At 43.5% G+C, this 23192-nt stretch overlaps 1 protein-coding gene across 1 annotated transcript in view; it reads left to right on the top strand.

Annotated features, from left to right (window-relative positions):
• The window catches only part of ADCY8 (adenylate cyclase 8), a 223057-nt gene that overhangs the window by 62791 nt on the left and 137074 nt on the right, over positions 1 to 23192 (top strand). Inside the window, exon 3 of the mRNA XM_010588496.3 lies at positions 19804 to 19934. Coding sequence (XP_010586798.2) covers positions 19804 to 19934 — 131 coding nt within the window. The remainder of the gene's footprint in view (positions 1 to 19803; positions 19935 to 23192) is intronic.

Below are 23192 nucleotides of genomic sequence, written 5' to 3'. Positions count from 1 at the left end.
ACTGGTGCCTTAGTGCAGGTTTGCTAAATGCCAGCTTATTGGACCCAAGCATGAGAAGTGGATGATACCCCACAATAGATTATATAAAGACACAAGAGTCAGCCCTAGACAATCCACTGAACCCAAGGAAAGGATGTGCCCTAAATCCAGGCTCCATAGCACAGAGCCTGGCACAGAGAACTCACTAATTGAGCCAGACTTCTGGGTTCACATCCAGACACCTGCGTTTACCCACTGTGTGCCCGTGGGACAATTACCTAACCTCTCTGTGCCTCAATTTCCACATCTGTGTAACAGTGATAATAAACGTATCTACCCCAACAGTTGTCGTGAGGACCAAATGAGATATTTCACCCATGGCACTTGGAACAGTACCTGACACAGAGTAAGTGTCCAATAAGAGTTGCTATTGCTGGTGGTAGTGACAGTGTCCATGTCATTGTTGTTCTTTCTGAGGCATTTGTTTTAATAATGAAATAATGCATTCCCCGGGGCAGGGAGGGGGTGGAGGGAGGAATTCTCAGATTGTCAGAGATTGAATTGAGTTTATGTAAATATAGGGAGAAAGAAGTTTGGAATAGGAAGAGCAAAGGAAATTAAATTATACCTTATGTTGTGCAGGGATTAGCTAGTGTTTGCCGATTGAAATCATAGAAGAAAGAACTAATGGATGGATGAATATGGCTTGTACTTTCCAGGCAAGCTCTACTGAAGATGTTATTTTCTGCCTTTCAAATGTAAACCAGAAGTGTTTGATTGATAATTGTTTTCATCAGGAGGGGGAAATTGACATGAACTCGTAATTGAACACCTGCGTGAAAAGTGATGCTCAGCTCAGGAGCCAGTTGGTTTTTTTTTTTCTTTTTTTGTGCTTTAAGTGCAAGTTTACAAATACCAGTCAGTCCCTCATACAAAAAGTTATACACCCCTTTCTATGTACTCCTAGCTGCTCTCCCCCTAATGAGACAGCACACTCCTCCTCCCCACCCTGTATTCCCCGTGTCCATTTAAACAGCTCCTGTCCCCCTCTGCCTTCTCATCTCACCACCAGACAGTAGTTGCCCACAGTCGCATGTGTCTACTTGAGCCAAGAAGCTCCATTCTCACCAGTGTCATTTTCTATCCCATAGTCCAGTCCAAACCCTGTCTGAAGAGTTGGCTTCGGGAATGATTCCAATATTGGGCTAACAAAGGGTCCGGGGACCATGACCTCCAGGGTCCCTCTAGTCTCAGTCAGACCATTAAGTCTGGTCTTTTTATAAGGAGCCAGTTGGTTTTGCAGGTTTGGAGGAGGGGCTTGCAGAGACCCAATGCCCACACCTGACATGCTACTGTCTCCAGGTGACTCACTCATGGAGATGTAGGTGGCAAAGGGGCCACCAGCCGTGGGGCTCTGCCCTGCCTGCCAGCCCTTGACTCAGCTCTTTTTTGGAGCTCTGGCCTTGGTAGTCATGCTTTTTTGCCAGTTTAGGTGCAGAGGAAGCAAGAGTGTGACTTGGTGTCCAGCATTTGGAGTCCCCAGGTGGTGTAAATGGTTAACTGCTCAACTGTTAACCCAAAGGTTGGTGGTAGGAGTCCACCCAGAGGCACTTGGAAGAAAGGCCTGGCAATCTACTTCCCCAAAATTAGTCACTGGAAACCCTATGGAGCACAGTTCTACTTTGACACACGTGGGGTTGCCATGAGTCAGAAATGACTTGACGGCAACTGGTATTGATCCAGCTTTTAATAGGTTGGCCTTTCGAAAGTTACTTCTCTGAGCAGGGCTGGATTAAGGCAAGTGAGGGCCCTAAACACTGATAATCTGTAGCGGACCCTCCTCTGCTTACCCATTCGTTAGAAGAGGATATATGAGTTACATATATACAAAATATATATGTATATACATGTATGTATAAATGTGTGAATATCTTAGCTCTCCATGATGTAACTTCTTTTTAAATGCAACTATAATATTAGCAATTCAACAAAAAAGTAGCATGTGCCATTTTAGGGAATGAGATGAACTGGATTTTAATTTTTTTTTGGATGCAGGGTACTAAGATTTTTGCTATATACAGTATTTTCTACAAAAAGAATATTCCACATAATTTACAACAAAGAAAATGAGTCAGTGAACTTAATTGTTTCAACAATCAACGTAAAATGCTATTGATTTCCCAAAACAAAAAACTGACTTTCACCAATTTTGGTTTAAACTGTTCATACTTCAGTTTTGATGCTTGTTTCATAATAAATGCCGTAATTATAAATGAGTAAATGAAAAGATCTCATAAAAGAAAATTTAATGATCAGAACAAAATTACAACAAATTACTGTATTTTGTTTTAGACAGATCTTTTATTTCTAACATGCTGTAATTAAAGGGAAACGCTGGTGGCGTAGGGGTTAAGAGCTACATCTGCTAACCAAAAGATTGGCAGTTCGAATCCACCAGGTGCTCCTTGGGAATTCTATTCTTTCTATTCTTTGCTCTTACGAATTCGTCAATGATTTCATCATAATTAAGCTGCCAAACAATATCTACTTCCATACATAATAAGGCCTTTGCTTTGGACAAGTGGTACCCCTGTTAATGCCCCAAGTGTGTGCTTACCTTGCTTACTGGGTAAGCCATCCCTGTCTCTGATCCTCAGTTTCTTCACCTATAAAATGATTTTAATAATTCCTAATTTACGAGGTTGTTCTGAGGATTCAATGGACTTGTTCATGTCAAGTTTTTTTTTTTTTTTTTTTAATTAAACATACTATAAGTGTGAGTGGGAAACCCTGGTGGCATAGCGGTTAAGAGCTACGTCTGCTAACCTAAAGGTCAGCAGCTCGAATCCACCAGGCGCTCCTTGGAAACCCCATAGGGAAGTTCTACTCCGTCTTATAGGGTCACTGTGAGTCACAATCAACTCGACAGCAATGGGTTTGTGTCTTTTTCTTTTTCATGAAGCTTAATGTTTAGTGCCCCTTGCTTTGAGGGCCTCACAAAGCCCTGAGAAGGGTCCTGGCAAGTTTGTAGTCATAGCTTTGCATTATTTTTCTTAAAGTTGTTGTTGTTATGAGTTGCCGTCAAGTCAGCTCTGACTCAAATACAACAGAATAAAACATTGCCTGGTCCTGCTCCATCTTCATAATCATCGGCATGCTCAAGTCCACTCTTGAGGCCGCTGTGTATTTTGTGTGCCTTCCAACCAGGGGGGCTCATCTTCCAGCACTATAACCAGCAATATTCTGTTTTGATCCATAGGGTTTTCACTGACTAATTTTCGGAATTAGATTGCTAGGTCCTTCTTCCTAGTATGTCTTAGTCTGTAAGCGCCGCTGAAAACTGGCCACCATAGACGACCCTGCTGGTATTTGAAATACAGGTGGCATAGCTTCCAGTATCATAGCAACACTGAAGCCACCACAGTATGACAAACTGACAGACAGTGGTGGTTTTTAAAGTTGTTGTTGTTGTTAGGTGCTGTCAAGTTGGTGCTGACTTGTAGCCGCCCTATGTACAACAGAACAAAACACTGCCCAGTCCTACACCACCCTCACAATCATTGTTATGCTCATTGAGGGTCTTCTACTTTTTCACTGACCTCTACTTTACCAAGCATGATGTCCTTCTCCAGGAACTGATCCCTCCTAATAACATGTCCAAAGTATGTGAGATGAAATCTCCCTTCCAAGGAGCATTTCAGGATCCACAAAACCTGGATCAGCCCACTGTCCCTGTCCCTTGGAGTAGATGGAATGTTCTCTCCCCCAGGACACCTTCAGGATAGAAGCCTTCACCTGGCAAATACCCAAGTGCTTGCCTGTCTTCAGATGTAGAGGCTGGTTTGCGAGTGTGTCTTCTGTAGGTCTGACCTAATTTTCTTCTTTTTTCTAAGAAAAAACCTACACTGTAGCGGTCTTTTGCACATCCAGATTTGCAGTTGTAGAAAAGATGTGTACCTTTTTAGCAGATTGAGACAAAGTTTGGTAGCTCTTATAATATGACTTCTATCCCCTATCACTAATGACAGCATGTTATTACAAAGGATTTCTAAGGTACTGGAGTATGAAGGAAGCCCTGGTGGCATAGTGGTTAAGTGCTACGGCTAATAACCAAAAGGTCAGCAGGTGGAATCCACCAGGCGCTCCTTGCAAACGCTATGGGGCAGTTCTACTCTGTCCTATAGGGTCGCTATGAGTCAGAATTGATTCGACAGCAATGGTTTTGATTTGGTTTGGGTAGTGTGAAAGGAGTCGGTGGGAGGTGCCAACAGTTAAGGCGCTTAGCTACTAACCAAAAGATTGGAGCTTTGAGTCCACCCAGAAGGGCCTTGGAAGAAAGGCCTGGTGACCTACTTCTGAAAAATCAGCCATTGAAAATCCTGTGGTTCTCCTCTGACACACACGGGGTCGCCATGACTTGGAATGGACTCAGCAACATCTGGGTTTTTGGTTATAGTACAAAAGGATTCTTTCAGAACTGAGAGGAATGTAGGTGGGAATTGTCCAATAGCTGAAGACAAGTCTGGCAAATTCATCTGTGATTTCTGATCTTTCAGTGTTCGAATTTTACTGAAAAATTCCTTTCTGAGAGAATTCCAACTATATTTATAGGCAACTTAGTAGAACCAGACATACCGGTTTTGAATGGAGATGTGCACCTTATTAGCTGCATAAACTTGAGCAAAGAATTTAACGTTCTGCACCTAAGTTTTCATATCTGTTAAATTGGAATAATCAGGCCTAACTTGTTGGATCGTTGTGAAAGTGTATTTTATATAAGTGCTTCTGGGTGAAGAACATGAGGCAGTCACGGTTCAGTGGTAGATCTGTCACCTTCCGTTTGGAAGACCTGGGTTTGATTTCTGGCCCGTGCACTGCATACACAGCCACTGCCTGTCTGTCACTGGGGCCTTGCATGTTGCTGTGATGCTGAACAGATCTCAGCTGAGCTTCCAGACTAAGACAGACTAGGAAGAAAGGCCTAGTGATCTACTTTGGAAAATCAGCCAATGAAAACCCTAAGGATCACAAAGGCTCCATCTAAAACCAGTCAGGGGAATGGTGCAGGACTTGGCAGCACTTCATTCCATTGTGGATGGGGCTGCCCCAGCCCCACCTCAGAGGCAGCTAACAACAGGATGACAAACACAGGGACGGCATAAAGCAGGCACCCCTAGTGTTTCCAGAGGATGAGGTGCTTGCTTTGATGATGGAGCTTATCTAATTCTCTGGTTGGAATGTTCCTTCATCTCCATTTCCCTCCAGTCTTTGTGGTCCTGGGGAGGGGGTTCATGCAGAGTCTTATTCAGCATCCAGCAAAACGCTCAGAGCCTGTCACATCTCAGTCGTAATTACTGTTTATTGAAGGAAATTGAATAGTCGGAGAAAGCCAAATATGCACTCTCTTTAAGTATGTAGTGGAATAGGCAATTGATGTGTGGTGTGACTTTTGCAAATTTGTAGTCAGAAGGACTTTCAGGACATACATAATATCTGAAGGTGTAATGAATTTTAGAAAGAATTTTTTTAGAGTGTTCATGAGATTATAAAATACCTTCCTGCTCACTCCATCCCTGGTACCATTAAATAAGAGGACCACAGGGTTCTTGTCCATTGGCCTTCGAAGGGGGTTAAATTCTTTCTTGGGAGATTGGTGCTCCTCTTCTAGACTGTGTGGCCCAACTTCCCATTCATTGTGAAAGGCTGAGATCAGGAAGCCCCACGCCACAGCTGTTATCTCCAGAGCCAGCCTCATCTCCTAGATTCACGCCAGTGAACATGGAAAACGGTGGCCTTCTTAACAACCACAGAACTCGTTACCGGACACTGGAGTGCTGCTGTTTAAAAACTCAATGTCTCCACAGGTGTGAATGCTAGGGGGTAAAGCAGAAGCCGCTAAAATATGTTGTTGTTAGTTGCCATCAAGTCGGCTCTGATTCATGGCAACCCCAAGCACAACAGAGCAAAACGTTGCCCTGTCCTGTGCCATCTTTATAATTGCTGATATGTGTGAGTTCATTGTTGTGGTCAACATGATATTCCACAGTATTATTTTGTGATTCATAGGGTTTTCATTGGCTAATTTTTGGAAGTAAATCACCAGGTCTTTCTTCCTAATCTATCTTAGTCTGGAGGCTCCACCATGGGTGACACTGCTGGTATTTGAAATACTGGTGACATAGCTTCCAGCATCACGGCAACATGCAAGCCACAGAAAGTGATGCTCTCAGAGCTTATTGATTCTCTCAAGTGAGATCACTGAGTAAGAAAATGGATTCAAACCCAGTCTGTGTCTCAGAGCAAAATCACTTCCTCCTCACAGGCAGCATGAAGACCAGGGTAATAACTGGTTTCAGCCTCATTCTTCTGGTTGCCTAAATGCCCACCAGAGAAATTATTTTTCACTTTAAATGAACATAGCATTTTCATCATGCGCCTACAGAAAAAGACTGATAAATATGAACTGGCCCCCCAAAGAATATCACAGTACTTCGGTTCTTCAATAATTTAAGAAATGTCATTTCCTAGGCTCAAAAAGCCATTCTAAAATAGGAGTTTTAGGCCTTTTATTTATTTTTTTTTTGAAGAATGTTGCCTTATTTCAGGTTTGTTATTATTACCTTGTGATGTGTTCTGTCCTGAAAAGGCAATTGGCTCAAAGTCTAACTTTTGAGCTCTTTCATTGCCTGAGTTGCAAATTGATTCCCAACCCTGTTGACAACTAGAACACAAAAGTTTAGCAAAACACATGATGAGAGACTATGGACATATATTTATCTGTATGGACCTATACACATTGTTGTTGTTAGGTTCCATTGAGTCAGTTCCATCTCATAGCAACCCTATGTACAACAGAATGAAACACTGCCTGGTCCCCCACCATCCTCGCAATCCTTTCTATGCTTGAGCCCATTATAGCAGCCACTGTGTCAATCCATCTCATTGACAGTCTTCCTCTCTTTCGCCAACCCTCTACTTTATCAAGCATGATGTCCTTCTCCAGGGACTGGTCCCTCCTGACAACATGTCCAAATTATGTGAGACTAAGTCTCGCCATCCTCACTTCTAAGGAGTATTCTGCCTGTACTTCTTCCAAGACAGATGTCTTTGTTCTTCTGACAGTCCATGGTATATTCAATATTCTTTGCCAACACTACAATTCAAAGGCATCACATATTGGAATCCTGGTTATCCTACAATATTCGAAAAAAGGATATCCTGAGCAATCAAATGTGGCGGTTAATCGACAGTTACCATATAGGTCAGCTATTCTCAAATGTTTATCCCCAGGAACTCCAGACACTATATAGAGCACTGCCATGAGTGAACTGAGTAACTATAAACTACAGGGCAGTCATGGTCCAGTGGTAGAGTTCTCACCTTCCCTACAGGAGACCCAAGTTTGATTCCCAACTGATACACCACATGCACAGCCACCACCTGTCTGTCACTAGTAGCTTTTGTGTTGCTATGATGCTAAACAGCCTCCAGTGTGGCTTCCAGGACAAGATGTACTGGGAAGTAAGGCCTGGCAACCTACTTCCAAAAAATCATCCAGTGAAAACCCTGTGGATCATAATGGTCTGATTAGCAACCAGTCATAGGGATGGCACAGGACCAGGCAGTATTTTGTTCCATTGTGCATGGGGATGCCCTGAGTCGGGGACCAACTCAACAGCAGCTAACATCAACAATGGACTGGGTTTTTTCTCAGTCTTTCTGCTTCTTTCTTGCCCTTCCTGCAGTCCATCCACTCTTCTTCAGCCTGAGTACCTCTTAAGGACGCAGTGTGAATCATTCACACAGTAATCTAACTGCTGATTATTGAGCATCTATGATGTGTGAGACACTGTTTAAAGTACTGAGGATACCACTGGTGTGAAAAATGTGGTCCTTTTTTTCATGGACTTATGGATTTAAGATACTACTGTCAACTCCTCTACAGAGAAACAGACCCTCAGAGAGGCTGGATAAATTAGGAACAAGCCAAATCCACTTGTCCAGTGATAATGGAGGTTTTCTAGAGAAGGAGTGTTTGTGGGTTGCAGGAGACTTGTGGCTGAAAAGGAAGGATGGAAACTCAAAATACAAGTGGAATTCAAATTTGTTGTTCAGCAAATCTGGGAGAAAAACTGAGGTAACGGAGGTGATGTTCATTGAGCTCCTTTAGGTCCCTGGATGGTGCAAATGGTTTGCCCTCAACTACTTACCTAAAGGTTGGTGGTTCAGACCCACCCAGCAATGCCACAGAAGTCCTGGTGATGTACTTCCATGCAGATCACAGCCCAGAAAACCCAGTGGAGCCGTTCTACTCTTTAATCCGCAGGGTTGCCATGAGTTGGGATCAACTGATGGCAACAGGCTTGGTTTTTAGCTTTGGATGTACTAGGTGTTACACAGATCATCACAGCTCATGTGACACCCCCCAAGCAGATGTTGTCTTCCCAACATTACCTATGAGGGAATTGAGAGTAGTGACATGTACAGATACACAACTAGTACAAGAGGGGCAAACAATATAAGCCTCTAAACCCGTGTTCTCACACACCCCAAATAGGAGAAAACCAACCGAACCAAACCTACTGTCATTGGAGTTGATGACGACTCATAGAGACGCTATAGGACAGAGCACAACTGCCTCGTACAGTTTCTAAGGCTGTAATCTTTATGGAAGCAGACTGACACATCTTCCTCCTACGGAGTTGCTGGCGGGTTTGAACCACCAACCTTTCAGTTAGCAGCCAAGCACTTAACCAGGAGAACTGGGAGCTAATTATGTTTTACTATTTGTGGTTGGGAAGAATGAGCAGGTACTGAAGAAAGAGGCAAAGAACTTGGAGCCTGGACTTTCTCAGGTCAGAAAAAGATCATCTGTTCACAATTGCTTCCTTACCATCCTCGCCCTCGCCAGCCCCCTGAGTGTGAGATGTTTTGAAGACCAGAAGCAGCTGCTCATCAGTTTCCCTTGGGTCCAAGCTATTTAAGACAGCCTGGTTCTATGGATGCTTTGGGGAGGTTGGGCTTTTACTGATCTGACTCTGCAGAACTTATCTGCATTCTCCTTGGGGGTCTGACATCAGGTAAGCAGTCATTTCTAACAGTGCATATGGTTTCCACTGCACATCCAGGCATTTCATAACTCAGAGTTCTTTGTGTTGTTCAGTACATCTATCAGCACTTCTAGGCATCACTGATGGCCACCAAAAAATAAAGGAGGCAGGAACACTTTCAGGTTCCTAGACCACGGAATAAGCAAAATATAGATAGATAGGTAAATAGATAGATAGATGATGGATGGATGGATAGATGGATGGATGGATGGATGGATGGATGGATGGATGGATGGATGGATGGATGGATGGATGGATGGATGGATGATAGATATAGATATTTATAATTTGTTATGAAATATTTTTTATTGTATATTATATGAGCCCTGGTGCCACAGTGGTTAAGTGCTAGGCTGCTAACCAAAAGGTCAGCAGAACGAACCCACCAGCCATGCTGTGGGAGAAGGATGTGGCAGTCTGTTTCCGTAAAGATTACAGCCCTGGAAACCTTATGAGGGTTGCTATGAGTCAGAATCAACTCAACGGCAATGGGTTTTATTGGATTATATATTACATTTATTAGGGAAATTTACATATGTATGTATGCCATTTTCCCTCTTTTTTATACTGCTTCATCCCTTATCTGTATTTTGGAAACACGATTTCCACCCCATATACTGTAACGTCTCTTGGTCTGCCCAGTCTGACCCTTCTCTCTGTCCATTGCATCTCCTCATTTTTAGAACTGTTTATCTTGCTGGAAACAAAGCAACGACTCCCCAGCTGGTCTTGTATTTTCTGCCTGTCCCCCAGCCTTGCAATCCCTTCTCCACAGTCACACAAATGATCGTGTCACCTTCTCTGACCTCCCTCCCCCACCTTAAAAAACACATGCTGGCCACCTATTCCCCAGTGAAGGAAAGGCCAAACTCCTTGCCATAGCATACGAAGGCCGTTCCAAACTGTTCCCGTGGTATTCTCAAGTGTCAGTTCTCACCAACCCCCCTTCACAGGACAGCCTTCAGCCGTGGTGAACTCGTCCACAAACCAGCCACATGCCATCAGTGTCTCTGTCTTTTCACAGGCTCAGAGCCTGAATGCTCTTTCCTGACTTCATCGAGCAAACTCCTAATGCGCTTTGACAGCGTATTACCCAGCTGTGATGTCACATTACCAGTGGAGCTCCTCAGTGAAGTAGGCAGGTCCGGTGAAGTACAAGTTGCCTTTTAGGGCTAAGGAAGCTCAGAGGTGTTAAGTAACTGTCCCAAGATCAGACAGTGAGTGCATTCCAAAAAAGGACTCAAATTCAGTTCTGATTATGTTTTCAGCAGGTTGTTCCCCCCCGCCCCCCCAACACTGATTATACCACGGTACTTGTACATCATCGTCCTTTTATTGCAAACGGTACAATACTTCATGGTGTTTTCTGTGTCCGCAAACAGTAGCAAAACTTGTGTAAAAAAACCTTTTGGCACTCTCTAAAAAGGCTTTGAAATCCTTGAGCTGTAAGAAGTGCTTATAGGGAAGATTTTTCAAGAGGTGCCGCTTAGCATCGGATTCAGAGCCTAACGTCTTCTTTATTCCTCACATTTGACTGAATTTCTTTCAGGAGAGCTTGGCATCTCACCCCAGTGTCATATTGCCTTTGGTTTATCTTTTTTTAATCGAAGAAAAACGTGCCTTCTCTTTTATTTCATAATGTTAGAGTTGTTGGCATATCAAACAGCCCTTCAGTGTGCCATGGCACACTAAGCCTTGGTTATGGTAGACGGATGGCACCACTGGCCCATGAGGGGTCATTCTAGCTGAGAAGAGCTAATAATAGATTGGGGTGCAGATGATATGCCAGGTTCTTTTCTAAAAAGTAGCCTAGAGAGTTGACAGGGTGGGGGGAGTGAGTGCCGTATCACTGACATGGTCGAAAACCGCCAGTGAATGGTGATAATAAAAAGCAAAACAACTTTTAACCTATTTTTTTTTATTATTTTAAATGTCCTACAGACAACTAACTAACCAGTTGCTGTCGAGTTGACTCTGACTCATGGCGACCCCATGTGTGTCAGAACAGAATTATGCTCCATAGGGTTTTCAATGGCTGATTTTTTTTTTTTTTTGGAAGTAGATCGCCAGGCCTTTCTTTGAGGTATCTCTGGGTGGACTTGAACCGCTAACCTTTGGGTTAGCAGCTGACCGCTTTAATCGTTTGTACCACCCAGGGACTCCTACAGACAGGTGATGTCATTAGTACCTGCACCGGTGGGAGCCAGACCCGCCTTCCCTCTGGCACACACTGAGCCACTGGTGCTGAGCGTGTCCCAAGCAAATCTCACCAGGTCCTAACAATAATCCAGTGAGGGGAGCACTGTTATCATTTTACAGATAGGGACAATGAGGCTTAGAGAAGTTAAGTAGCTTGCCCAAGGCCACACAGCTAGTGACAGGAAGTAAGCCATGGTCTGTGAGGGTAGGACCCTGGTCTGCTTTGTGCTTTGGGGTCTCCTGGCACACAGTAGGAATTCAGTAATGACTGAACAAATGAATGAAGAAAGAAGCTTTGTCTCAAGGTTTTCAATTTGAAATATCTGAGAACGACTAATGAGGGGACCTGAGCAAATCTTACCTCCTTGGAAAGCTGCAAGGAAAAATGCCCCCTGAAGCCTGAATTTTGTGATTGTACTCCATATCATGGGATGTTTGTTCTTGTTAAGTGCCATCGAGTCCGTTCCGACTCATAGCGACCCTTTGTACAACCGAACGAAACACTGCCCAGTCCTGCACCACCCTCACAATCCTTGCTATGCTTGAGCCCATTGTTACAGCCACTGTGTCAATCCAACTCATTGAGGGTCTTTCTCTTTTTTGCTGACCCTCCACTTTACCAAGCATGATGCCCTTCTCCAGGGACTGATTCCTCCTGATAATATGTCCAGTGCATGTGAGACATAGTCTCACCATCCTTACATCTAAGGAGCATTCTGGCTGTATTTCTTCCAAGACAGATTTGTTACTCTTTTGGCAGTCCATGGTATATTCAGTATTCTTTGCCAGCACCACAGCTCAAAGACATCGATTTTTCATTGGTCTTCCTTTTCCATTGCCCAGCTTTCCCATGCATATGAGGTGACTGAAAACACCATGGCTTGGGCCAGACACACCTTAGAACACTTTTAAGAGGTCTTTTAGAGAAGATTTGCCCATTGCAATGTGTTGTTTGATTTCTTGACTGCTGCTTCCATGGGTGTTGATGGTAGATCCAAGTAAAATGAAATCTTTGACAGTTTCGATCTTTTCTCCATTTATCATGATGTTCCTTATTGGTCCAATTGTGAGCATTTTTGTTTTCTTTATGTTGAGGTGTTATCCACTGGAGGCTGTAGTCTTTGATCTTCATGAGTAAGTGCTTCAAGTACTCTTCATTTTCAGCAAGCAAGGTTGTGTCATCTGCATAATACAGGTTGTTAATGAATCTTCCTCCAGTCCTGATATCCTGTTCTTCTTCATGAAGTCCAGCTTCTCAGATTATTTGCTGAGCATACAGATTGAGTAGGTATGGTGAAGGGATATAACCCTGACTCACACCTTTCCTTACTTTAAACCATTCAGTAGCCCCTTGTTCTGTTTGAACAGCTGCCTCTTGACCTGGGTGCAGGCTCCTCACGAGCACAGTGAAGTGTACCAGAATCCCCATTCTTTGCAATGTTATCCATAATTTGTTATGATCAATACAGTTGAATGCCTTTGCATAGTCAATAAAACACAGGTAAACATGTCTCTGGTATTCTCTGCTTTCAGCCAGATCCATCTGACATTAGCAATGATATCCCTGGTTCCACATCCTCTTCTGAATCCAACTTGAATTTCTGGCATTTCCCTGTCAATGTACTGCTGCAACTGCTTTTGAATTGTCTTCAGCAAAATTTTACTTGCGTGTGATATTAATGATATTGTTAGATAATTTCCACATTCGGTTGGATCATCTTTTTGTGGAATGGGCATAAATATGGATCTCTTCCAGTTAGTTGGCTAGGTAGCTGCCTTCCACATTTCTTGGTGTAGACAAGTGAGCACTTCTAGCACTGTATCCGTTTGTTGAAACATCTCAATTGTAGTTCTGTCAATTCCCGGAGCCTTGTTTTTTGCCAATGCCTTCGATGCAGCTTGAACTACTTCCTTCAGTACCATGGGTTCCTGAGCATATATTACCTCCTGAAATGGTTGAATGTCAACCAATTCTTTTTTGGTATAATGACTCTGTGTATTCCTTCCATCTTCTTTTGATGCTTCCTTTGTAGTTTAATATTTTCCCCATAGAAACCTTCAATATCACAACTCAAGGCTTAAATCTTTTCTTCGGTTCTTTCAGCTTGAGAAATGACAATGATGTTCTTCCCTTTTGGTTTTCTATCTCCAGATCTTTGCACATTGCATTATAACACTTTACTTTGTCTTCTCTAGCCACCCTTCGAAATCTGTTCCACTGTTTTACTTCAACATTTCTTCCCTTCACTTTAGCTACACTATGTTCAAGAGCAAGTTTCAGAGTCTCTTCTGACATCCGTTTTGGTCTTTTCTTTCTTTCCTGTCTTTTTAATGACCTCTTGCTTTCTTCATGTATGATGTTCCTGATGTCATTCCACAGGTCATCTGGTCTTTAGTCATTAGTATTCAACGCATCAAATCTGTTCTTGAGATGGTCTCTAAATTCAAGTGGAATATACTCAAGGTCGTACTTTGGCTCTCATGGATCTGTCCTAATTTTCTGCAGTTTTAACTTACACTTGCATATAGGCAATTGATGGTCTGTTCCGTAGTCAGCCCCTGGCCTTGTTCTGACTGATGGTATTGAGCTTTTCCATCGTCTCTTTCCACAGATGTAGTCAATTTGATTCCTATGTATTCCATCTGGCCAGGTCCACGTGTATAGTCGCTGTTTATGTTCATGAGAAAATATATTTGCAGCAAAGAAGTCATTGGTCTTGCAAAATTCTATCCTTTGATACCCGGCATTGTTTCTATCTCCTAGTCATATTTTCCAACTATCGATCCTTCTTCTTTGTTTCCAACTTTCACATTCCAATTACCAGTAATTATCAATGCATTCTGATTACACGTTTGATCAATTTCAGACTCCAGTAGCTGGAAAAATCTTCAATTTCTTCAACTTTGGTCTTAATGGTTGGCACATAAATTTGAATAATAGTCGTATTAACTGGCCTTTCTTGTAAGCGTATGGATATTAACCTATCACTGACACTGTTGTACTTCAGGATAGATCTTGAAATGTTCTTTTTGACAATGAATGCAATGCCATTCCTCCTCAATTTGTCATTCCCAGCATAGTAGACCATATGATTGTCAGATTCAAAATGCCTAATACCAGTCCATTTCAGCTCACCAATGCCTAGGATGTCAATGTTTATTCATTCCATTTCATTTTTGATGATTTCCAATTTTCCTAAATTCATACTTTGTACATTCCACATTCCAAATATTAACAGATGATTGCAGCTGATTCTTCTCATTTTAACTCATGCCACATCAGCAAATGAAGGTCCTGAAAGCTTGACTCCATCCACATCATTAAGGTCAACTCTACTTTGAGGAGGCCGCTCTTCCCCAGTTGTCTTTTGAGTGCCTTCCAACTGAGGGGCTCATCTTCTGGCACTATATCAGTGTTCCACTGTCATTCATAAGGTTTTTGCTGGCTAATTCTTCTCAGAAGTAGACTGCCAGGTCCTTCTCCCTAGCCCATCTTACTCTGAAAGCTCAGCTAAAACCTGTCCACCATGGGTGACCCTGCTGGTTTGAATACCGGTGGCATAGCTTCACAGCAACATACAAGCCCCCATAGTACGACAAACTGACAGATGCATGCAGAACCATGGGATGTAGACTATGGAATAATGCAGGTCAAGGCCAATGAGTTGGCTGCTGGGATGAATTACAACACATCTGTTGATTTCTGCTATTTAATAAGCACTCAGTGTATACCAGGATCTGTATAAGGGAGTTTATAGATGGTTTGTCATTTAGTCTTCGCAACAGTCCTGGGGGGCAGTGTTATTATTCCCATTTATAGATGAAAAAAACTGAGGCTCAAAGAGTTATCAGGGTCATAGAGCGAGTCAGTTGCTCAGCTCAGCCAGGATTCAACTCAAGCCTTCCCAGCTCCAGGACACTTTAGTTTTTGCATATCTGAGCAGAATCAAAGTTCCTGGGATCTGAGAGCAAGAAGTAGCCGTGGGTATTATCCCAATCATTAGCGGCCTTAATGATGCATTCTAAAGGGCAGGAACGGAATATGCTAGTAGGAGCCAATGAAACATCTTCAGCACACTGTGCACACACTTGCAGAAACAGTTCTGGGGGAGAATTCCATAAAAGCCATTTAAGATAGAAACTCAAATGCCAGGGACAAGGTGTGACAACAAAATTCTTTTTTAAGCCTTAAATTAAAAGCGTGACTAAAGGACATAATGCTTGGTAAAGCAGAGGGTCAGCAAAAAGAGGAAGACCCTCAACAAGATGGATTGACACAATGGCTGCAACGGTGGGCTCAAACACAGCAACGATTGTGAGGATGGCGCAGGACCGGGCAGTGTTTCATTCTGTTGTACATAGGGTTGCTATGGGCCAGAAGTGACAACAAGATTTTTCCCTGTGTAGCACAATTGCCTTTCACATGTTATATCGTTATTTTCCCGCATGTTTCCGGTGTCATATCCCTACTGTAAAAGCTCAACAAGCTTCAGCACCAATACACAATTACAGTTCTCTCTCTTCTAACAGTGCCTAAAACAGAGCATGCTCACCAGGGAATTTAACAAACCCTTGCACTGGGGTTACAAGGTGCTAGGCACCATCTAAGTCTTTTGCAAATATAAACTCATTTGACCCCAGAGCAACTCTAAAAGTAGATGCTATCATTATCGCCTCTGCTTTATAGATGGGGAAACTGGGTACAGAGAGGTTAAGAGGTTAAGTCCTGAGTCATAGAGGTTAGAAGGGGCAGAGTGGGGTTGAAGAAGCTGAAGACTGGCCAGTTCTTCTTGAAGCCACTCAGAAGTTATTGCTGGGGGTCAGCCCACAAGTGCTGCCTGCATCACAGTTCTGCCCTTCTCCCTTTTCTTTCCTCACCAGAGGCATTAGCATAAAATAAAGATGTTGAATCTCTCGCTATTTTCACGTTGAAGTCCTGTCAGGGTGTACCATAGCAACTGATGCCCGTGAAACCATTTGGATACCATAGAGGTTGTTATGTGAGAGGAGAGGAGAATCCAGACAGGAGCCGCAGGTGCACTTTGAATAAATCCGGAGTCTCTTTTCATGCAAAAAGGAAAAACCCAGGGAGAAGACATGCAGACTGGAGGCTCAAAGGCCACCCTGGGCCACCATCTGGCTCCGGGAGAGAGTCTTGTACTTCTGATCCAAAGCTGGGAAATCATGTGGTGTGCCTCAGCAGGAGTTGGGGAATTGTATTAAGGGGCAAACTTTCCCATTTTCTTTCAGATTGTGTCTCAGGGGATTTAAATGATGTTTCTCAAGCAGCAAACAAATCTGAGTGAAACAAGAGTGTTGAAAACGGACTTCTATAAGCAGATTCCAGGGAAACTCCCAGCATCTTGCAGAAAATGGCTTACAAATGGAGTTATTGGGACAGCCGGCCCTAGCACAGGTGGCTGAAGGCTGGAAATTCTGGGAGCTGGAGAATTTTGCTGTTAATTATTGTTTTTTTTAAATCTTCCATGGAACCCTGGATGACATGGCTCTTGAGAATTGAATGTGCATTCCCACCTAAAGGCTGTAGTTACCAAATAATTCTGAAACATCTCATATGAGGGACTGTGCCAGTCACTGTCAGAGACGCCATCACGGGATGGAGACTTCTATTCATTCGCTGCTTTCTTGAGGAAGTACTTACCTATAGCTACTACTTACCAGGAGTTCCTGGGTGGCGCAAGTGGTTAACACACTTGGCTGCTAACCAAAAGGTTGGTGGTTTTCAAGTCTACCCAGAGGCACCTCAGGAGGAAGGGCTGACAATCTACTGCTGAAAAATCAGCCATTGAAAGCCCTATGGAGCCCAGTTCTACTCTGACACGCATGGGGGCGCCATGAGTCAGAGTCAACTCGACGGCAAATGGTTTGGTTTGTGGTTTTTTTGTGTCACCATCATCTGAATTTCTGTGTCATTCTCTTCCTATCTTAAGTCCTCCACTCCTTCTGCCTCTCGAGGTCTTAGACATTACCCCTAATCCAACACTATTGAGAGCATGATTCACAATTAAACGCTTTTACGAGCTGACCCTGGAGTCCTGAGGGTGGGTGAACCTTGTACTCTACACTGTGTCCACAGTGCCATTGCCTTGCTCCATCAGTCCAGAGTGCCACAGCTTAACTCAGCCTCTCCAGCCACCAGCAGAGCACTCATGCCCCTCCAAGCTGTGATTAGCACCTACTCCAATCCAGCAGGCATTGCATGAAAAGAGTCACAAGTACCTGGGAGGTTGACAAATAGCACTAATAGATGCGGGATGGACGTGATGCAGGGGCACATGCGAGAAGCACTGCCCTCAGGTTCCAACAGTGGGACTCCTTTTGAGAGGAGAAAAGCTCAGCATACTAAACGCAGTGGGCACTTCATTAAGGCTTAAGAAGAGGAAAGGGTGGGGGGGGGAGGGAATTAATGTCAACCCCCTTGCATAGTTTATTTTATTGAATTCTCGCAGTGACTCTGCAAAGTAGATGATCTTATTTCCATTTGCCAAATTAAGGAATTAACGCCCAGAGAGATGAAGTGGCTTGCCTCCTGTTACGATATCATTAAGTGATGGAGGTGTGATCCAAACTTGTGTTAGACTAGAAAGCCAGGGCTTTTCCCATCTCACCAAGATTCCCATCAGGGGATAACAAAGTAAGGACATGCGTCCTCACTCTGCCACTTGGTAACAGTTCAGGTTGTGCGAGTAAATTGATATTTCCTAGATGCAGTGGTGTTGGCGAAGAATACTGAATATACATACCATGGACTGCCAAAAAACAAACCAAACCATCTTAGACGTACAACCAGAATGCTCCTTAGAAGCAAGGATGGCAAGACTGGGTCTTACACAGTTTAGACATGTTGTCAGGAGGGCTCAGTCCCTGGAGAAGGACATCATGCTTGACAAAGTACAGGGTCAGGGGAAAAGAGGAAGATCCTCAAAGAGGTGGACTGACACAGTGGCTGCAACAATGAGCTCAAGCATAACAACAATTGTAAAGATGGCACAGAACCAGGCAGTGTTTCCTTCTGTTGTGCATAGCGTTGCTATGAGTCGGCACCTAACAACAACAAGACTCAGCCTGGAGCCTTGGTGGCTAACTACTCGGCTGTTTACCAAAAGGTCAACAATTCCAATCCACCGGCTGGTCCTTGGAAACTCTATGGGCCAGTTCTACTCTGTCCTATAGGGTCGTTATGAGTTGGAATCGACACGACAGCAATGGGTTTAGACTCAGTCTGTCCGTTAAATGAAGATAATTAGTTCTGCCTGCTTATCTTCCAAAGTTTTGCAAGAAACAAATGAAAGAATGGATGATGGGAATGTTTAAAATCCTAAATATCTATGAAGATATGAGGAACTGTGACAACTAGAACACACCTGTCTAGAACTCAGTTCCACACCATGGCAAACCATTTGGAAGAAACCAGGTTCTCACCTAGTTTCCACTACACATGGCCTTTTTAGGACTCAGTTCACCTTGCTAGTTCACAGTTCTGGTGTTTGTATCTACCATGATGATCAGAATGGAAAGAACTTTATCAAGTGTTAGGTCTCTACTTGCTGTACCTGTTTCATTTCTTCCTCTCTTTGACACAGACTTAATTCGTCCTAAGTTTGGTTCTCTCCAGTGGTCCCATGGTAGCACACTCATTCAGTCAACCATTACCGTGGTTACACCCTCTTTCTCTCTTGCCATCTCCAATAGATTGCCAATCCTGTGGATCTTATCTCCACCATTTTATCTTACGAGACCACTGCAGGAGTTTCCCAACTGATGTCCCTGTGTCTGTCATTGACTCTCTTCCTACAATTCATTTTCCAAACCACAGTCAGAAAATCTTTTAAAATGAAAATCAGTTCCTGTCACCCCTCTGCTTAGCACCACATAGTGGCTTCTAGTTGCAGTTGGAATTAAATGCAAGCATCTTCTACTGGCCTGTAAGGTCTGTCTACAGCTCTAGCCTCATCTCGTGTTACTACCACCATTCCCTATTACTGCTCTCCAGCCACACCATTGCTGTTTCTTGCCTCAGGACATTTGCACTTATGATTTGCTCTTCCTGGAGTTCTCTTTCACTACCCAGGACTTGCTCATGGCAAACATTCAGGTCTCGGTTTAAATATCAGTTCCGCACAGAGGTCATTCCTGGTCTCTGATTTCAACCATGTCATCAACCATCATACTTTCTCATCATGACCTGTTATTGCATGGCATTTGTGTGTGGGTGTGTTCGGGTGTATAATACTTAATGTCTGTCTCCCTTATTAGAAAGTAAGCGCAACGGTAGGGGCCATCCACTGTGTTCACCACTGTTTACGCAGCAACCAGCACAGTGCCTGGCAGATAGTAAGGACTCAACAAACATTTGTCATGGTCCTATAATGGTACAAAATAACCAGTTCCTCAAGAAATGCATCAAAGTTGACTATGATGTCTACACCCTTCACCAATCAGAGAGTCACTGGTCCACCTAACCAGAATGCCCCTCTTTATTGCTTCATTCCAGGAGCGGCTTGTGCTGTCTGTGCTCCCCAGGTTTGTTGTCCTGGAAATGATCAACGACATGACTAATGTGGAAGACGAGCACCTGCAGCACCAGTTCCACCGGATCTACATCCACCGCTATGAGAATGTCAGGTGAGAGAGCGACGCCCGCCCAGTTCTCCATGGGATCTGTGTGTGCCTAACAGCTCTTCTCTCTCAGTCATGACTCTGTCTGCCTGAATGTCAGTGCCTTCCTTTACGTGGTTGAATAATTCATTAATTAGTGATTATTCATCACAGAGTTCTACATTTCCAAATTGAGGCTCAAGAAGAATGTCAGAGGAATGCAATTAGATTTGTCAGTTGACTTATCGGCTGGCTCCCCTGCAGTAAACTTGCCTGTCTTCTAAGTGGGAAAAGCAAAAGCCTTTTAGACAATGATTGGAAAAATAATCCCAGAATTTGATCTGGAGGCCTCAGAGCTGCGCACGTAGATCTCCTCCTTTCTATTCCTCCTAAATGTCTTTAAAACAAGACAAAGAAGTGTGTCCACTCTTTCCTCTGTAAACATTTATCTGGTCAGTCATCCTTCCATCCATCTGTCCATCCACACATCCATCCATCCACGCACACATCCTTCCACCCATCCACCCACCCATCCACCCACCCATCTATCCACCTATCCATCCATCCATCCATTCATCCATCTTCCATCCATCAGTCCATCCACCTATCTAGCCACCCATCCATCCATCCATCCATCCATCCATCCATCCATCTACCCATCTATCCACCCATCCATCCATCCATCCATCCATCCATCCATCCATCCACCCACCCATCCATCCATCCATTCATCCATCTTCCATCCATCAGTCCATCTATCTATCAGCAGAGTCTATGCTGAGCCCTGGGCTAGACAGCATGGTGTACTGAAAATCAGATGACGAGCTCCATAGTGAGGCAGAGCAGCTTTGAAATCCCGATTCTGCCTCTTTCCTTTGTGTGGCCTTGGACAATTTACTTACCTAAGTCTCAGGATCCTATTTTAATAGCCATCTTGCAGGATTTTATAAATATTATATGAGTCGAGTTACATACAAAGCATAGAACAGAGGTAAGAATAGCATTAGGCATATCATAAGTTATTTCAGACATGTTTCTTAGTTGCAAGCAAAAGAATTCAACTCTGGCTGATTTAAAAGAAAAAAAAAATGTATGAAAAGGCCATAAGGTGGATGACAGCATAACCGGGGAAGGTTAAAATCATGCTCGGGACATGGTCTGGAGTGATCGAGGACACAGAGCCAGCATAGCCACATGAGAGCTAGGCCAGTGAGGACACTGCTGCCCCTGTCTCTTGAGACTCCACTGTTTGTGCCACCAACTCCCTGTCCCTGACACAGCATGCCACCACTGCAGTTGCTCCTGCAGCCCCAGAAACTGGATGTTGCTGCCTTTGCCTGGCCCCCATTCTCTGTTCCCCCCACTTCTTTGTATCTCCATTTAAAGCTGGGGCAGGCGTGTCTGGTTGGCTGAGGTTAGTCACTTGCTGGTAGCCTCTAACATTTTCAGCTTGTACAGTAAAAAAGACCAGTTGCCACTGAGTCAGTTTCAGCTTCTCACAACCCATGCATATCAGAGTACAATAGCGCTCCCCAGGATTTTCAGTGACTAATTTTTCAGAAATAGATCAACAGACCTTTCTTCTAAGGCATTTCTGAATGGACTTGAACCACCAACCTTTCAGTTAGCAGGGAGCAAATTAACCATTTGCACCACCCAGAGACTCCACTTGTACAGTAGAAGGCTATATTTCCCTCCTACCAAATATCATAAGGTGGAAATTTCCCAAGCACAGAGGGAAAGTCCATACATTGAACAACTCTAGAAATGACAAATGTCCACTCTTAGTTTCTTTCTTCCTAACGTTAGAGGAAAGAAGAACAAATTTTCCCTTTTACCAGTATCTCTATGTGTTTTATGCCTGGCATGCAGGGACCCTCATTTCAAAGCAATGCCCAATAGACAGCATGATTCCAATACAACGCTTTAGCAGGCATATTAGTCTAAGTCATCCTTTCGGTCTTGTCTAAGACTTGGCCCCCTTAAACAACACTGATTTAGAAGCTTGAGTTTATAAAGCAGCCTCTTGTCAAACAGCAACCCCAGCAGGAGACACACTCTGGATCTAGAAACTGGTCCCATAGAAAATAGGAAGTCATCAATATCACTTGTAGAGCAATTAATACCTTTGGAGTTCCTGCGTGGAGCAAAAGGTTAATGCACTTGGCTGCTAACCTTTGGCTGGAAGTTCGTATTTACCCAGAGATGCCTTGGAGAAAGGCCTGAAAATCTACTTCCAAACAATCAGCCACGGAAAACCCTGTGGAGCCCAGTTCTACTCCAACACACAAGAGGTCAGCACAAGTTGAAATCAGCCCAACGGTAATGGGTATGGTTTTGGGTTTCTTTCTTTCTTTCTTTTTGGTCGAGGGGAGGAAGAGGACTCTATTATCAAGGTAGGCAAAGGGTGATAAATCACAGAAAGAGGAAAACCTTTCTGAAAGAGGTGAACTTAACTGAGATTGAGTTAGCCAAGTGGAAAAAGATGAGGACATTTATCCTGGGCAGCGAGATTGCACGAGTGAAGGCAGAGGGGTGGTACCTGCGGAGAATGAGAGCTGGTTTTCCGTATTGTTTCCATGGCAGCAATGAGGCTCCATTATAAGGGCCAGTCCAGAGAGAGCAAAAATTGAAGGAATATATTGGAAGAAAATGGTGGTGCAACAGTTAAGTGCTCGGCTGCTAATCAAAAGGTTGGCTATTTGAACCGACCCAGCCACTCTATGGGGGAAAGAACTAGCGATCTGCTTCCCTAAAGATTAAAGCCAAGAAAATCTTAAGGAACAGTTTTACTCTGTCACATGGGGTCACTATGATTTGGAAATCAACTCGATGGCACCTAACAACAACAAATACATGTAAATATATATGTATGTATATTATATATGTATATATATAATATATACAACAAAAATATATGTGTGTATATAAATATATGCAGTGCCATTGAGTGGATTCTGACTCATGTCAACTCTACGTGTTACAGAGTAGAATTGTGCTGCAAAAGCAGTTGACAGCACGTTAACCTTTTGTACCACCCAGGGACTCATACACACACATACACAAATGTATACATATTGGAAAACACAGCCTTGGTGATGGAAATGACACCAGACATCGATGGAGAAGCTCAATATCATCAGCTGGAACAAGACCAGGGGCAAACTGGAACAGACCATCAATTGTTCATATGCAAGTTGAAGCTGAAGAAAATTAAAACCAGTCCACAAGAGCCAAAGAACGACCTTGAGTATATCTCACCTGAATTTACAGGCCATTTTTTTT

Source organism: Loxodonta africana, chromosome 14 (assembly GCF_030014295.1).
Source record: "Loxodonta africana isolate mLoxAfr1 chromosome 14, mLoxAfr1.hap2, whole genome shotgun sequence".
NCBI lineage: Eukaryota > Metazoa > Chordata > Mammalia > Proboscidea > Elephantidae > Loxodonta > Loxodonta africana.
Note: the sequence above shows the minus strand (reverse complement) of the source record. Positions and strands in the feature narration are given on the sequence as shown.